Genomic DNA, 14898 nt, shown 5'->3' on the forward strand with positions numbered 1-14898 from the left:
TGACGTCCGCTCTTCTTGTCTCTGCAGTCGTACTCGCGCCAGGAGTCCCAGCAGGATCTGGTCCTGGGGGCCGACATGCCCATCAGCTCCATCCAGGCCACCATCGCCAAGCTCAGCGTGCGGCCCCCCAGCACCCAGCCCACGGAGGGCGGGACCTGTTCCGGCCTGGAGGAGGAGCTTGTGTGCGTCTCACCCTCCCTCGACTCGCCGGACGAAGCCCCCCAGGAACATTTGGAACCCACCGCCTCGTTTAGTTCCCCCCTAGCACAGTCCCCGCCGCCGCCCAACGGCCTGGATGTTGCGTCCTCGCCCCTCATGCCCCCGGAGACTCCGCCTGAACCACCGCCCGCCGCTCCTTCGTCGTTGGAACTGCTGGCCTCGCTGGCGCCTGAAGCCTTCTCCATGGAGGGCGGCGGGCAGGGAAAGCAACGCGTCACCAAGCAGAGCTTCCTGCAGCCGGCGGAGGGTCAGGGTCTCCACGGGACCCGGGGGGGCGAAAGCACAGACCCCCTCAGCGGTCTAGACCCCCTGTGGAGTCTCAACAAGTAAACTTTTGAGCCGTAGAACAATCCCAGCATGCACTGCACAGCCAAGTGATGCTTTTAAACACGGCGGCGCTGGGCGGAGCTTGTTGTAAGACAACCAATCAGCAATGAGTTTGTGTAAGCGTTTTAGAAGTTTACTAATGATTGAATAAAGTACGTCGACACTAAGTTGTCCTATAAAAGCATCTTTATTGAAAATATTAGTACAAAGTTCTGTTACAAAAGTCAATAAGTTAAATCCACGCCACCAGTCAAGGGAGGAGGGGGCGGGGTTTCCTGTCTAAATGTGAGTCGGCCCCTCCCCCTCCAGAAGTTTGCTTGCTTGGTCCAAAACGTTAAAAAACTTAGTCCATGTAAACATGATATGCACAGAGGTCATGTGCACCTGGGTCCCGTCAACAGTATCAGTAACCTCACAGGGGTGCGGGGTAAAAAGGAATGTTCCCCAGCGCAAGCACTTCATGCCCCCGCCAAAATAATTTTTCAGAGCTAAAGTACCGCTAATAAATAATCCATCTATACATAAAAAGAAACGCATGTGTGTGTGTCGCGGAAGGCAGCAGGTCACATGAGATGCAGCAGGAACTGAAAGGTAAGAAGAGTCCATAGTCAATCGAACCTGCTCCGCCTCCTCAGTCCATTGTCTCCAGCACCGAGGGCACGTAGACCAAACTCAGCTCGCTGCCGAAGTCGCACACGATGGCGGCGTTGTTGAGCACCAGCAGCTGCCGCACGCCCTGCCCGTCGCTGCTCGGACCCAAGTACACCGTCTGGATGAGGTCGCCGTAGTTGAGGTCCCAGAAGGAGACGCAGCCCAAGCCGCCCGTCACAAGGAGAGACTCTGAGATGAGACCCAGACTGGCGCCGCAGCCCGCTTCCTGCTCCACACACACACAAAATGACTGCAGTGGCGCCCTCTGCTGGACACCAATGTGTCCTGCAACCGCAAAGATGACGTCTGCACCGACCTGCTGGATGGAGTACATTTTGACTCCCTTCTTGCGGTTCCAGATACAGATCAGGTCGTCCAGTCCCGAGCTAATGACGCACTTGGTGGTGCACACCAGCGAGGTTACGTCGCCGCGGTGCCCGTAAACGTGGCTGACGCGGTTGCCCGTCAGGACGTCCCACAGGCAGATGGCGCCGTCCTGGCCGCCGCTCGCAAGGACCATGGTCTGAATGAAGAGGATAAAACCGCCTTACAGTGGAACCGCCATTATGTATGTGCTCCAATCACTCTATCACAACAAAATGAGAGTCGTAGAAATGATTGGAAACTCAAGACAGCTATGACATTATGTTCTTTACAAGTGTATGTAAACTTTTGACCACGACTGTATATATTTAAAAAAATAAAAAATTACATCCATGTGCTTCATTGGTCACAAAACAGGAAATGAACTACCTGGTCGATGTAAATGGCGGTGATCCCCCCCGAGTGACCTTGCAGCGTGAAGAGGCAGCACGAGTCCTCCAGACGGTACACCTGACAAAACAGACATGAGTCGGAGCGTCGGACAATTTCTACCCGGGTGTCATGTGCTGCTCGCACCCTGATGGTGTGATCGTGGCTGCCGGTGACCACCCTGCCGGCAGCGGCTCGCAGCACCGTGATGGGCTTCTGGTGAGCGCACTGCACCGAGCGCGTCAGCGTGCAGCTGATGGAGTCCTTGCCGCCAGCGCCTAAAAACAAGGTCGCCGTTTAGAGGCAGGTGGCGAAGGCGCTCGGCCAGCGCGCCGGCGGCGTCTCACCTTGGAGCTGAATTACGACCAGAGGACTGTTGACGTCCACGCTGAAGAAATCCAACGAGCCGTTAAGACGCGCGACCACGATTCTGCGCGACAACAAAATGACCCTCAGCTGACCTGTACGTCATGTGACCCTGATTTGAACGTGACTTGTCCACCTGTTGTCCAGGAAGATGAGAGCTGTGATTCCAGAGGCGCTGCAGTCGTTTGTGCAGTACACACATCCTTGCGCGGCGTCCCACAGCTGGAAGCACATGACAGGTCAAAGGTGAGGACATGCAGGTCAAAGGTCAAAAAAATGAGGACGCGCAGATTGGAAGGTGAGAATGCACAGGTCAAAAGGTGAGGAAGCGCAGGTCAAAAGGTCAAAAAGTGAGGACACGCAGGTCAAAAGCTCAAAGGGTGATGACACGCAGGAAAAAGGTGAGGACACAGGTCAAACGGTAGACACAGATCTAACGTCAAAAATTGAGAACATGCAGGTCAAAAGGTGAGGACACTCCGGTCAAATGTCAAAAGGTTAGGACAAGTCCAAAGGTCAGTGAGGACACGCAAGTCAAAAGAGGAGGACACATAGGTCAAAGGTCAAAAGGTGAGAACACGGCGGTCAGAAGTAAAGAAAATGAGGACGTGCAGATTGGAAGGTGAGAACAGGCAGGTCAAAAGGTGAGGACACGCAGGTCAAAAGTTGAGGAAAGGCAGGTCAAAAGGTGAGGACACGCAGGTCAAAAGATGAGGAAAGGCAGGTCAAAAGGTGAGGACACGCAGGTCAAAAGGTGAGGAAAGGCAGGTCAAAAGGTGAGGACACGCAGGTCAAAAGGTGAGGAAAGGCAGGTCAAAAGGTGAGGAAAGGCAGGTCAAAAGGTGAGGACACAAAGGTCAAAAGGTGAGGACACGCAGGTCAAAAGGTGAGGAAAGGCAGGTCAAAAGGTGAGGACACGCAGGTCAAAAGGTGAGGACACGCAGGTCAAAAGATGAGGAAAGGCAGGTCAAAAGGTGAGGAAAGGCAGGTCAAAAGGTGAGGAAAGGCAGGTCAAAAGGTGAGGAAAGGCAGGTCAAAAGGTGAGGACACGCAGGTCAAAAGGTGAGGACACGCAGGTCAAAAGGTGAGGACACGCAGGTCAAAAGGTGATAACACGCAGGCAGTGTTAATGTTGAAAGCTGTTTTTCTATTTAGTTTAAGTTAGTTTTCTGACAAAAATGTATTTTAGTTTTAGTTATATTTTAGTCATCTAAATTGATTTAGTTTTAATCGACGAAATCCCTAAAATTACAGTAAAATTTAGTCGACGTAAAAATAAAGTATAGCGGACAACGCATCTTTGATGTTGTCTTGAAAGCACTTTTATTAAAATATTATTACAGAGCATCTCATTAAAACTAAAGACCTGCACTCCGTTAGTATTTAAGTACAGTTTTTAAAAATGTGCGTTTTTTTCTCCAAATGTTGACTAAACTAACTAAAACGGTCACATGAAGAAAAACTAACCAGTTTTATTCTAGATAAGCTCACCTGTGCATACAACAAAAGTAGTGGTAGAGTAAGCAGTCTTGCTCCTGCTTTACTGTCTTTAATAGTAACAGTGATTCAGTACAGTATGAGTCATGTGGGAATATTAGTTTAGGCCTCCTCACGGTTGTGCAGATATCCCGATGGTTAGTTAGCCTGCAAAAGACGCTTCAACTTGGTCGTATTTTTACCAGAGAACATGAAACCACAGGGTGTCTTGTAGGGGTGTAACGCTACACAAAAATGTCGGTTCGGTACGTACCTCGGTTTAGAGGTCATGGTTCGGTTCATTTTCGGTACAGTAAGAAAACAACAAAATATACTTTTTTGGGTTATTTACTTACCAAATTTGCAAAATCTTCCACCAAAAATATTTTTCTAAGTGGAATATTTGATGTGAAGTAATGGGAACCTTGGATAGGTCAATAATTCATAATAACATTGATTTTGATTCAATATTATGTTTTGAGCAATGAAAAAAAAAACAGCTTTGTTTTATTAGTCAACATTGCAACTTTTTATAAATGACATTTAACCTTTAAGCTTTTTTATTACACTTTTGTTATGTTTTTCTTTATTTTAATAGTATTTTTTAGAATGTGCCGTGGGCCTTTAAAACATTAGCCGTGGGCCGCAAATGGCCTCCGGGGCACACTTTTGACATCCCTGCTATAGATAATAAAAAATGTAATCTGATAAATCTATGGATAAAAAGCAGAGCCTGGCGACGTATGCGCGTTTATCATAACTCTCTCGCTCTCTCTGTCTCTGCCCCTCCCTCACCAATGCTGCTGCACGCACAATTTGTTTTGTTTTTAACCCCTTCTTAACCCTGAACGTACATTGTTAATACACGCAACCATAACTCAAAATGCCGGATATTTGAGGCATTTAAGAAACTCCGCCCTGACAGCTCCGCAAAAAAAGACAAGGTCAATCTATCCTAGCCCGTTACCTGCGAGCATGCCGTGTGTTGTGCTTCGGTGTGCATTGTTTACACAACGTGCGTTACGCTACTTAATATGTTCGTGTGGAAACTCGTTCGGTACACCTCCGAACCGAACCGGAACCCCCGTACCGAAACGGTTCAATACAAATACACGTACCGTTACACCCTTAGTGTCTTGTTGTCTACCTATCTTTCAGGTGTAGAAGACATATTGGAATGACGTGTGTAACAATACAGAATTCGGATGAAACGATATGAGAATTTCATACCGCAGTTACTGTGACCAAAATGATGACGGTTATTATGTGATCACGTTACCGTCCTATTTTAGCCCGGGGAAAATGGGTCGTTGACGATAACTAAGACATTTTTTAGTCAACAAAATGAACACTGTACACAGGTCAAAAAGGTGAGGACACACCTCCAGTACGCCGTTGCTCCTCCCCACAGCGATCAGAGTCCCGTTGAGCTCCATGGACCACACGGAGCCTTGCATGGCGCTCATGTCATAGGAGGGGGGAGGGTCGGCGGCCTGCACCGAGGCGCCCCGCTTGCGGAGCGTGCCGCCGGAGTGTGGCGAGGAGGGACCGATGTAGGCGAGCGGCGACGGGAGCATGTACTCCGTGTGGAGAGGCGCCACCAGACGGCCAAAGTCGAAGCCCGCCCTGCCAGACGGCGGGGTGCGGGGACTGGGCGGCGGGGAGAAGTTGAAGTTGATGAGCGGCGTCATGTCCGGCTGGCCTTCGAAGCGAGACGGGCGATACCGTAATGAGTTCACCTCGTCCTCGGAGGGGTCAGAACCTTCAATGCTTGAATGGTCCGAGTGGGTGGCTGCCACGGGCGCTTCCCCCCAGGAGATGCTCCTTAGTGAGACACACACACACACACACACACATAAGCTGCGGTTCAAGGAGGCGTCCCGCAGGAGGTCAGTCTCACCCCGGCTTGGGGATAACAGTCAGGCAGTCCCCCGTCAGGGCATCCCACACACGGATCTGTCCCGCCAGGCAGCAGCTCGCAAGTCGCATCCCGTCACTCGCCAGACACTCGATGTCCTGCGAAAGGGTGGGGGGGTAAAGGTCAAATCTGAAGGTTTGATCCGGCCGGTCACAAACAAGACGGGATCTTCCCCACCATCATGTGGCCGCTCAGCAGAAGCGGCGAGATCTCGCTGATGGGCGCCGAGTAACCGTAGCCGTCGCAGGGCAGCTCCCCTTGGCGGCGGCGGCGCCGTTCCATCTGCCCGTAGTTTCGAGGACAGAGGATCCGGTAAAGACAGAGGAGCAGCAGAACCAGCAGGACGCCAGCCGCCAGACCCAGAGCCGCCACCCTGGAACGTTCCAACAAGGACCTTTGACACCAGCAAACACCGTGCAACCAACTAAACGGCCGCCATGACGCCGTAACCCCGCCCCTGTCACGTCAACTGTCGTCATGGCAACACGCTTTTAGTAGCTGTGGTTGGAAAGAAAACTTCCGCATCTTGAACTTTAAACCCTCGTAAAAAAACAAAAAACAACTGGGCCAAGGCCTGGGGAGGGACTTCCTAGTCAGGGACCAGGAAGGGGGTCAAGGCCCAAAGAGGAGGTCAAGGCCTGGGGGTGGGGAGGATCAAAGCTCAAGCAAACCTGTGTAAAGTTGCCCCACTTATCATGGTCTATATTAGAATAACACTCATTTGTTTGTGCTGCAAATCTTTTGTTGCTATTAGTTTTTATGTATTAACATTTTATGAACCTTGTCAAAATCACCCCAAACTTGTCCCATTCGTTTGTGCTGCAACATTTTTGTCCAAGTACCATAGTTTCTATGGTACGGGGCCGCTTATGAATCAAGCATGGCCCACCACCAAACATTTCAGGAAGATCAAAGCATGCGGGAGGAAGTTACCACTGTTATAATTTCCCACCACAAGGGGGCGCCCTTAGTGTCGATAGTAATGTTTAGTCCTGATCAGATCCCAACCTCATGTCAGTTTAGGAGATCAGATCATCTAAAGCAGGGGTGTCAAACGTACGGCCCGCGGGCCTGAACAGGTTTTATCCTGCCCGCGTGATGAGTTTGCCAAGTATTAAAATAAGCTGCATTTTTTTTTTATGAAAGAAACTGCTGTTCTAAATGTGTCCACTGGATGTCACAATAGCAATTCTGTTAGGACTACCAAGAGGTACAAAGTAAAGCGTGGCTGCGGCTCCTCTCCCTCGACCCAAATGGAACTTTAAACCTAAGTCTTCTGCTACGAACACATCGTTATTTGGCACCCTTACTCCCCCATAATGTCTCTGGCAAAAACGAGAAAATGTAACCCTTTTGAATAGTTTTTACTTCCGTTTCTTACGGTTTGTTGAGTTAGCACTGGATTGATACGTGGACATGACAAGGGAGGTGTTTGATACCTCGAAAAGTTTACATGTTGTGTTTTTTGTTCAATCCCAGAAAGACTGCGATTTAAAGTTTAATCCCGGCTTTGTAGAAAGTCTAAGCTCATTGTGTCCTTCATTGTGTTTTTGAAACTGCACCAAATTCCTCAGAATTTTCACCAAACTTGAAGTGTTTTGTCCAGAGGAGTATTTGTGATTTGTACGTTTTCATAATGCGCTTGTTCTATTTTTGGCCAAAGTAAAACAAAGTAAACAACCTGGAGTTGTCTTTATTTTTAAGTTATCATGCCATGATTTTTACCATTCCGGCCCACTTGGGAATAGATTTTCTTCCATGCGGCCCCTGAGCTAAAATGAGTTTGACACCCCTGATCTAAAGTGAACTCATGACGGTTAGATGGTTAATGGCAAGGGGCCGGTTTCGCCGCTTGGTTCCACCCCCCACAAATAGATAACAAAAGATACTGACGCATCCAGCATTTTTAGGGTGTCTTTGTCATCATGTCTACCAATTATGACAAAGATCTGAATTTGTGGAGCCAAGTTATAAATGTTGAAAGTTTTGTGGCGAATCATCAGATCGAAGTTTGGTGCCACGCCACGCCAACATCCTATGGTGTAGGCAAAACTCCTTCGCTAGTATCTGTCATTTTAACCGCGATTCATTTGTTCAAAGTCCCTTGAAGGAGTTTGTTAAAGTACCACACCAGTTGTTTTTTTTTACCTAAAAATGGCCCACAGAAACCAAGATGGCCAACTTCCTGTTTGTTTTCAAATATGGGTTCTTGAGACTTTTATGTGCGTCTTGCCATGACAGACATCGCCAGCAATTTTCGTGACGATTCGTGAAACTTGTGGCATGGGCTTATTTTTATAATTGTTTTCAAGGGGGCGCTAGAGAGTAAATTTTATATATATATATATATATATATTTATATAGCGCTTTTCTCTAGTGACTCAAAGCGCTTTACATAGTGAAACCCGATATCTAAGTTACATTTAAACTAGGGCTGCAACTAACAACTAATTTGATAATCGATTAATCTGTCGATTATTACTTCGATTAATAATCGGATAAAAGAGACAAACTACATTTCTATCCTTTCCAGTATTTTATTGAAAGAAAAACAGCATACTGGCACCATACTTATTTTGATTATTGTTTCTCAGCTGTTTGTAAATGTTGCAGTTTATAAATAAAGGTTTATTTAAAAAAATAAATGAATCTATGCGCATAGCATAGATCCAACGAATCGACGACTAAATTAATCGGCAACTATTTTTATAATAGATTTTAATCGATTTAATCGATTAGTTGTTGCAACCCTAATTTAAACCAGTGTGGGTGGCACTGGGAGCAGGTGGGTAAAGTGTCTTGCCCAAGGACACAACGGCAGTGACTAGGATGGCGGAAGCGGGGATCGAACCTGGAACCCTCAAGTTGCTGGCACGGCTACTCTACCAACTGAGCTATGCCGCCCCATTTTTTTTAAATTGATTTTGAAATTTCGTGTTGGCTGGCCACAAAATAAAACATTTTTTCGCCAGATCCCTAACCGTGGACAAGTCGCCACCGCATCGCAGGGCCAACACAGATAGACAGAAGAGGGCGGGACCCAGACAAGGCCCGGTTAGTGGTTCAGTGCCTAGGGACAGGGTCAAGGCATGGTGCAATGTGTTCTGTTGGCAAAAAGATGCTGAGCGAGCGTGTTCGTGGTCATGGGATCAGTACTGACTTGTAGAGCGTCAGGTCTGTCTGAAGATGCGGGACCTGCGGAATGGGCGGGAGAGGGTGCTGGGTGTCCTGTGGGTGCCTTGCCTCTATGGCTTCCTGGGGGCTGACGTGGAGGGTGACGGGAATGACGGGAAGGATGCTGATGTACCTGAAACACGCACAGGAACGATGATGCAACATCCTCACACCAAGTGTACCTAATGAAGTGACTCACCTTTTCGCTAGCGTGATGTTGTAGTAGCTGAAGAGCGAAGGCCAATGTCTGAATGACAACTTCCTCCATACTTCCTCATCCTCAGACTCCCATGTGATCTGTGGTACGGCGGGCGGCGGATGCGGGACGGACTGTCCCTGTGGGGGGTTGTCGGGTATGGGCGTGGGGTCCGGCGCCCAACGCTCAGTCAGAGTGCTGGTCGGATCTCCTCCACGGAAGACGGGGGCCACCTCCAGGTGGGGGCTCATGCCTCCGCCCCCGGGGTCCCCGAGAGGGCTTTGATCTGACACCTGTGCAGCCAGGTAGATGCGCAGTCCAGCTGGGTCGGTGTAGACAAGAATACCGATCCAGATCACAGTACTGACCTGAAAACCAACCACAGATAAGACCATGACACCTGGACCTAAATGTGTCTTCAATCGCACTGGAACTGAACTGTGTACTAGGTTATACTAAGTTCACAATGTACTACATAGGCTGTGTACTAGGTGGTCAATGTTCTAGTTTGTGCTAGATGGTCCATGTACTAGATTGTACCATGTGGTCCATATACTACGTAGTCCATGTGCTAGGTGGACCATGAACTCAATCGGTAGAGAATAGATGGATAAAAATGCATGAAAATGTTTTAAAGCGTTAACATTTATCTGGAAGACAGATGCAGTCATCTAAAGATCCACATCTGGCACCTGAACCACAGGTTCGTTACCCCTGTACTAGGTGGACCATGTACGAGTTTTAAATTAGGTGCTCCATGTATTAGGTGGACCATGTACTTAGGTGGTACTAGGTGGAACATATACTGTACTAAGTTGTACAAGGTGGTCTATCTGGTCCTAGGTGAACCATGTAGTCTGAGGTGAACCATGTGATACTAGGTGGACAATGTACTAGGCGGTATTAGGTGGTGCATGTAGTAGGTTGTGCAAGGTGGCCCACAGACTAAGTATACTAGGTGGTCAACGTATCTTGTTGTACTTGGTGGTCCACATACTTTGTCGTACTTGGTGGTCCACGTACTTGGTTGTACTAGGTGGTCCATGTACTTGGTGTACTAGGTGGTCCCCGTACTTGGTTGTACTAGGTGTGCTTTGTGGTCCATGTACCAGGTGGTACTGTGTGGTCCGTGTCCTATGTGGTCCGTGTACTAGGTGGTACTATGTGGTACATGAACTAGGTAGCTGCTACTAGGTGTCCCGTGTACTAGGTGGTCCGTGTACTAGGTGGTACTATGTGGTACATGAACTAGGTAGGTGCTAATAGGTAGTCCGTGTACTAGGTGGTAGTAGGTGGTCTATTACTATATGGTACTATGTGGTCCATGTGATCCATGTACTAGTTTGTACTATGTGTTTCATGTACTAGGTGGTACTAGGTGTTCCATGTACTAGGTGGTACTATGTGGTGCATGTCCTAGGTGGTACTATGTGGTCCATGTACTGTGTGTTCCATGTCCTAGGTGGTACTATGTGGTCCATGTGCTAGGTGGTACTATGTGGTCCATGTAATAGGTGGTCCATGTACTGTGTGGTCCATGTGCTAGGTGGTACCATGTGGTCCATGTACTAGGTGGTACCATGTGGTCCATGAACTATGTGGTATTATGTGGTCCATGTACAATGTGGTCCATGTGCCAGGTGGTACAATGTGGTACTATGTGGTCTATGTACTATGTGGTTTATGTGCCAGGTGGTACTATGTGGTCCATGTACTAGGTAGTCCATGTACTGTGTGGTCCATGTGCTAGGTGGTACCATGTGGTCCATGAACTAGGTGGTACCATGTGGTCCATGTACAATGTGGTCCATGTGCCAGGTGGTACTATGCGGCCCATGTGCCAGGTGGTACAGTGTGGTACTATGTGGTCCATGTACTATGTGGTCCATGTGCCAGGTGGTACTATGTGGTCCATGTACTAGGTGGTACCATGTGGTACATGTACTATGTGGTCCATGTGCCAGGTGGTACTATGTGGTCCATGTGCTAGGTGGTACCATGTGGTCCATGTACTAGGTGGTACCATGTGGTCCATGTACTAGGTGGTACCATGTGCCAGGTGGTACTATGTGGTCCATGTGCCAGGTGGTACGAGGTGTTCAATGTGCTAGGTGGTACTAGGTGGTCCATGTCCTAGGTGTACTACGTGGTGGTGTTCCCCTCACCATGATGATGCGCTGAGCCAGGCGTTTGCGGGCCAGGAAGTAGACAAGTCGCAATCTCTTGGGCGGTCGCAGGTTGATGGTATGAGGGGAGGGCCGTGGGGGACGGCGCACTTCCTGTATGGGCGGAGCCATGTGTCTGTGCAGGTCAACCAGCTGGAGAGTTGAAGAGCATTTGTTTAGAACTTCGTCTAGCTCAGAGAGGCAGACATGCTCTTACATTCAACAAGAAGAGGAGTGCATTAATAAATAATAAAATAATGACTAAATATTGTCTACAGTATTTTAAATCATTAATAATCAATGATTCATTATTGTGTTTAATTTCACCAAAAATGTTTGTTGCAGTATTCAAGTGTGTGTGTGTGTGTGTGTGTGTACCTCCATGCGGCGAATGTCTATGGAGAGCACTGTGGTGAAGAAGAACATCTGCAGGAAGAAGTCGGACACCAGACCCACGACAGCAAACAGACAGAACTCCTGCAAGAACCAGTGTTGGTCAGCATGAGAACTGTGAGGTCCAGGTGAAGCTTTTGTGTGCACACCTGGATCGCCGGCACCAGCGTGAAGTATCCGATGAGAATGATGCCCAGCTCGGTGGCCATGTTCTTCATGATGAACCAGCTCTCGTTGCTCAGGCCTGCAGAGAGAGGCACCAGAGTCAAAGCGCGCTCCCTCCGAGACTCGCCCGTCGCCGCCACGTCTCACCCTGAGCGATGCGCAGTTTGACCTCCAGGTCCACAGGCGTGGACACCACAGACTTGGTGAGGACCAAGACATTCTCCAGGCCGATCACCACCACCAGATATGGAAAGATCTCCCTGCAGAGAAGAAAAACACAAACTAAAGTCCATTGGTCTTTAATAGTATGAACAAATCCTAACAATGGCACCCTGTCAGCGATTATTTTATGATTTTTATAGTCATGGTTATCTTCTGATGGAGATTCAAGATAAGATCTTTGTGTCGATACGTCATACACACGATCATCATCAGCTGTGACACCACTAGTGCTTCAGCCAATGGCGGACAAGTGTAGATGTTTGCCAACGATGCTGCTGTCACACCATCATGGCCACGTTCTAACGACCACCAGGGGAATGGACCCACACTTGTGTCACTATCAAAATAGCTCCGCCTCAACACCAAGTCCCGCCCACATAATTTGTCCTCCAAGCGCAAGAGTAAACATTAACACAAATCAGTGGAAGGTCAACGCGGAGTGATAAGTGCGTGTGTGCGAGAACACGGTGACAGATATCTGTCGCTGTGTTTGTGCTGACATGAGGCGGCCACGACGTTGGGAATTCAAGATGGCGGGCAGCCTACCCTCCGTTGAGCGTGGGCGTCAGGCCGAAGAGCGTACACAGTCCCACCGACATGAGCAGAGAGCTAAGCACCGTGACCACGGCGGCCAGAGCCAGACCCCACTTGGACTTCACCAGGTCGATCTTACCTGCGGGGAAAAGGATTTAGCTCACATATCAAACTGTCCATCATTCACATTCCTTATGTAAGACAAGAACACACACCTTTTTATTTTTTTATGCATTCTAAATCGTAAAATACAGCAAGATCAAGGTGGCCAACAATGCCGTACACTATTTCGCCCAAAAAGCCTTCTAAAAACATAGAAAAAGCGCCAACTATACTCCATTTACATGTTGTGACATGAATATTAACCAAGCATTAGTGATATTGTTATTATAAGCGCTAACGCAGACAAACTATTTTTAGCGGTGCACTGATCACAGAGCACTAACTAGTTTATGGTGCTATATTGACATATTGAGCTGCTGCATCGCTTCTGAGCTAGTGAAAGTTAATTCCAGATCAGAGATTGTCAAACCGTGGTACGTCAAAGAATCACTCAAATATTGCAATGTATTGTAACTGTTTGGGAAGCTACTCATTAAACCAGACCTGGGCAAATTAAGGCCCGGGGGCCACATGAGGCCCGTTAAGCTTTTCAATCTGGCCCGCCGGACATTCCCAAATATTTTTTATAGATCTTTAAGATGGAAACTGTAGCTGCCATTATGATGTGCAGTGATGTTTTTTTACAACAAAGTTCTAAAGCTTAGTGATGTATCAGATTGTAGGTGGGTTTTTTTTTTTACCCTTCGCGTTCATATTTCGCTGTTTGTTGCATTTTTGTTGCGTTTTGCTTGATTGTAAAATATTTTGATCAAAAGGAGGTGTGACATTCATATGTTGTCAATATTCAGTGTTTTATCCTTCACAGTTAATATTGTAAATCCCACATTCTTTATTTTCATGTACATTCTGGGTGTCTCATTCAGTTCTTTTTTAAGGGGGTCTGTCATAACGTTTTTAGCTTTCAATCAGACATTATTGTGAGGTTTTGAATTAGTGTTCCTAAAATAGATAGATACTGTATACCGGCCCCCATACACATTTTTTTCTCAAAATTTGGCCCCCCGAGTCAAAATAATTGCCCAGACCTGCATTAAACAGACACGTCAGAAGTGTCGGCACTAAAACCAACAAAACTAAAGACAAGTTTCTGTTATTGAGTTGATATATCAAGATATTACAGTTTCTCCTCTCACTCCATGAAGAGAATCCACAGCAAGACAGAAAAACGGCGCAACTAAATAGGTAGTTGATACTGTTACGTGATTGGCTGTTAGCGTGTCCCTCCCATTGCACAGCGACACTTCCGCATCTTGCTGCGTAATTTCTGGTTTCTTCCGACCAAAAAATATAAAAATTGAATATTTTATTGAACGCATTATACATTATACAATTATGTGTTTATCGCGATGTGATGTCACACAACAATGGGTGCCATGTTGAATTATTCTTCATACCCGATACATTACAACACTTTTTTTTTTTTTTTAATCCTTGTCCTCATTACTGTTAGCAATTATTTACAATCAATCATGCTGACAGCGTTTGAAGCTCTTGTCTCTTCTCCATTAGTTTGGTGCATGTTAGCATTAGCATGGCTCATGCTGAACAAAGGAATCTGCCTGGTTCAATACCAGGAAGCGTTCTCCGTCTTCCTGTTCAAACAGGGTGCGAGCTACATGGCTCCACGGGTGCACTTTGTCCGCTGTGCTAATGTTTGTCCTGGCAGCCTGCGGAAGGTCAGCAGAGTGCGGCCGCGAGTGTACAATGTTCCTGCAGGGAGGAGGGGGGAGCGGTACTGACGTGTGGAGAAGTAGATGTAGGCGAAGAGGATGATGTACGTGGACACCAGCGGGATGAGCTCCGCCACACCGATCTCCTCCTTGAAGTGCACGTGCACCATGCGCTCGTCCTTCAGGCTGCAGTTGTTGGACGGGTGGAGATGCTTCAGGCGAGCTCGCAGGCTGGCGAGGAACCTTCACAGCGAGTCAGCGAGTAAGCATTTTGGACTGATCTGAGAGCAGTGACACTGCAACACTCCCACAATGCAGTACTGGAGTTGAATACTAATGAACTCATAATGATGAAAAGAACCAGCAGAACACATCATGGGAGGCCTGTGGGTGTCCTCACCACCCACCTACCCACCTTGCATGGTAGCTGGACAGCACCAAGGTGATTGTGTACGTCACCACCCTCTTCCTGTTGTAGTGACTCACGCCTGTGTGCTTCCCCGGGACGCCGAACAGCAGGTCTGGAACACATCAACACACCGAGAA

The 14898-nt window shown here is 47.8% G+C and overlaps 2 protein-coding genes across 2 annotated transcripts in view; one reads left to right on the plus strand and one right to left on the minus strand.

The window, feature by feature from the left end:
• The window catches only part of ptpn23a (protein tyrosine phosphatase, non-receptor type 23, a), a 32143-nt gene extending 31430 nt beyond the window's left edge, over positions 1–713 (plus strand). Inside the window, exon 24 of the mRNA XM_061982829.2 lies at positions 28–713. Within this exon, the coding sequence (XP_061838813.1) occupies positions 28–549 (522 nt within the window). The 3' untranslated portion in view covers positions 550–713. The remainder of the gene's footprint in view (positions 1–27) is intronic.
• A 1-nt stretch (position 714) lies between these two features.
• Positions 715–14898, minus strand: part of scap (SREBF chaperone) — a 33687-nt gene continuing 19503 nt past the window's right edge. The window contains exons 6-23 of the mRNA XM_061982830.2: positions 14768–14873; positions 14423–14595; positions 12572–12698; positions 11951–12063; positions 11788–11882; positions 11624–11722; positions 11246–11398; positions 9084–9448; positions 8871–9017; positions 5888–6083; positions 5693–5808; positions 5175–5616; positions 2453–2538; positions 2298–2380; positions 2098–2228; positions 1951–2031; positions 1514–1720; positions 715–1423 (exon numbers count right to left, since the gene is read on the minus strand). Of these exons, the coding sequence (XP_061838814.1) occupies positions 1178–1423; positions 1514–1720; positions 1951–2031; positions 2098–2228; positions 2298–2380; positions 2453–2538; positions 5175–5616; positions 5693–5808; positions 5888–6083; positions 8871–9017; positions 9084–9448; positions 11246–11398; positions 11624–11722; positions 11788–11882; positions 11951–12063; positions 12572–12698; positions 14423–14595; positions 14768–14873 (2966 nt within the window). The 3' untranslated portion in view covers positions 715–1177. The remainder of the gene's footprint in view (positions 1424–1513; positions 1721–1950; positions 2032–2097; positions 2229–2297; positions 2381–2452; positions 2539–5174; positions 5617–5692; positions 5809–5887; positions 6084–8870; positions 9018–9083; positions 9449–11245; positions 11399–11623; positions 11723–11787; positions 11883–11950; positions 12064–12571; positions 12699–14422; positions 14596–14767; positions 14874–14898) is intronic.

The sequence above is a fragment of the Nerophis lumbriciformis genome, linkage group LG21 (assembly GCF_033978685.3).
Source record: "Nerophis lumbriciformis linkage group LG21, RoL_Nlum_v2.1, whole genome shotgun sequence".
In the NCBI taxonomy this organism is placed as follows: domain Eukaryota; kingdom Metazoa; phylum Chordata; class Actinopteri; order Syngnathiformes; family Syngnathidae; genus Nerophis; species Nerophis lumbriciformis.